The sequence below is a fragment of the Trichinella spiralis genome (genome assembly GCF_000181795.1).
Source record: "Trichinella spiralis strain ISS 195 chromosome Unknown Scfld5956, whole genome shotgun sequence".
Classification (NCBI taxonomy): Eukaryota; Metazoa; Nematoda; class Enoplea; order Trichinellida; family Trichinellidae; genus Trichinella; species Trichinella spiralis.
The window spans coordinates 1-2,392 of record NW_003532895.1 but is presented as its reverse complement, the minus strand read 5'-3'; the positions used below and the strand labels follow the sequence as shown (position 1 = coordinate 2,392).

At 42.3% G+C, this 2,392-nt stretch overlaps 1 protein-coding gene across 1 annotated transcript; it reads left to right on the top strand.

Moving 5' to 3' along the window:
- The first annotated feature begins 39 nt into the window (after positions 1-39).
- Tsp_12719 (conserved hypothetical protein) lies at positions 40-1,467 on the top strand. Its single transcript, XM_003366466.1, has 5 exons — positions 40-165; positions 236-327; positions 490-711; positions 734-1,251; positions 1,355-1,467. Exons 1-5 carry the CDS (start codon positions 40-42, stop codon positions 1,465-1,467), a joined length of 1,071 nt encoding a protein of 356 aa, XP_003366514.1.
- The last annotated feature ends 925 nt before the right edge of the window (positions 1,468-2,392 follow it).

Sequence of the window (2,392 nt, the reverse complement as noted above, 5' to 3'; positions counted from 1 at the left end):
CAAAGCAGAAAAATATAGAGAAGAGAAAAAGGCAGTAGCATGATAGTCTATTCTCAATGTATCGTGTCCGAGAGGCAATCGATTCATCCATATCTTACCAGTCCATTCTACAAAAATCAATACGCGGTAACAACATTTGACCATGCGTGGCAAAAAATTCCCGTGGTGAGTCAATCCCCACGTGGAAATAAAAAGTGTAGTATAAAATATATAGTGTGATAAAAAAATTTCGTAGTCCGCATACGGAAAGGTCGTTGGCCATGATGTAATCGGACATTGGGTGGTTGTCGTCAACGGCGATCTACTTCACCCGGTTGTGATCGTAAGGTAGAACGTTGGTAAAACGATTTTTGTATCGATTGCTGGGTAAATATGCGGCCGACATGGACTGATTTCTGCCGACAGATTTTAATTCCTATTAAAAAACAAAGAGAAGGAGGGGGAGAGATTGAAAATAAATGTTGCACAATATAAATATATATATATAAGTGCGCATTTCGGTTTTGTTCGCTCACTTCAAATTCTTCAGAAAAGAGAAAATCCGAATCGGCTCCCATCGCTCGAACGTGACTGGCAAAATCAACCTGATCCACAGGACGCGTGTCGTCCAACGAACTTGGTCCAGTCGGCTTGTAAAATGGACTCAACAATTTGGTGCCGACGTTGGTCGACTTGTCCGGCAAACGAGCAGGCACTTTCCACCGTACCCGAGTCTGGGCTTTGGTTTGTGAAGGCGTGGCAACGGATTTGGACTTGCCTCCGCCTTTTGCGCCCGAAGTGGGCGTGCCCCCGCCGACCGGCTGCTTGTCGGTCGACTGACCGGCGGTAGTGGTCAGCTTGGCGCGAATTTTCGCCCACTCGGTTGGCCAGTTGAAACGGCGCCTGCGCACGAAAACCGCCATCGCCATCAACGCGCTGATCAGCACCGTGAACACGAGCACCACTGTCAAAATCACACCGACCGACACCGACGTCTCGTAAGCTGGAAAACGAAAACCACCAATAAGAACAGATGTAAAATGGAAAATTCACTTACAATTCATATATATATATATATGTGTGTGTGTGTGTGTATGTATTTCTGTGAAAGGAAATTCAAAATCAAACACCACTCGTACGCCTACACGGCAGACAATGACAAGACAACGCGTCAACGCGTTTCATCCACACCCACGGATGTGTGCGCACGCGCATACAACAACCGTACACGCGGGGAGGCTTTCATTTCATTACTTTGTTTCTTTTTTAAAAGTGAGAAATAACACATTTAAAAAACTGATTAAGCTGAGAGAAAAAGTTGAAATCACAATTATATATGTATACATATAATATAAAAGGTTCAAATTATATTTAGATAAACAGTTTTTAAAAAATACTTTTCAAAGTGAAGAAAAACCAAGCAAAGCAAAGCAAAAAATGGCACACAGAAAAGCGTCAGTGAGAGAAAATGAAAAACGAAAAGAGTGAGCAGGAACAATCATACATGTGCGCCTGTGTAATCGGTGTCAGAGGGAGAGAGATAAAGCGATGAAAAATTGAAAAGAAAGCGTTTCGATTGGACGACGTGATTTTTCGATAAAATTCGGCAGACAAAAATAACCGCGCAACGACGACGCGTCTGCATCGCACCCTCACCAACCATCATCATTTATTTATTCATCTTACTGCTGCTAAAGGCAAAAAAAAGTTAAAGCACTGAATCGAAAAGGCACAATGTGCAATGATCATTTTTTGCATAATTATTATCGGCAGCGTTGAAAATTTCCTACTTTTACCTCGTCACTTCTGCCTCCCTCCCCCCCCCCCTCTTTTTACCCCTCTTGTCCTCCCTCTCTCCCTACCCCTCTACCGTTCACGTTGTCTTTTACCTGCTTTGAACAAATTTCGCCGGTCAGTCTCTTTTCCAATGACGACGCAATTAAAACTTTAAGCTAGCTTTTAAAATAAACTGAAAATTTTTTTATCCCATCAATTCAAAATGCATTAAATAAAAGAAGAAAAAAGAAACATTGCGCGCACATACACACATTGTGAAAGAAGCTATTTTTCCGTTGTTGAAACTAAAAACGTCGCTCCTGGGCAAGTTGACACGACACAATTGTTCACATTACAACAGCTGTTGCTGTTCAGGCCATGTGTATGTGTGCATGCGAGCGTTGAAACAAACGTTGCCTGCAGTGCGGATTTTGCTGGAAAAATAGAAACTGAAATAACAATATTTCTCTCTCTCTCTCCCCACGGGACAATTCAATTTGCTCTCCAACAACAGCAACACCTAGCTAGCTAATGGGCAAGCAAAAAAATAAACTCGCAGCTTTTTTCTCTCATCATCTGCCATTTCCCATAATTTCATACTTCACCGACGACTGTTTACAGATATGTGGGAAAAAAT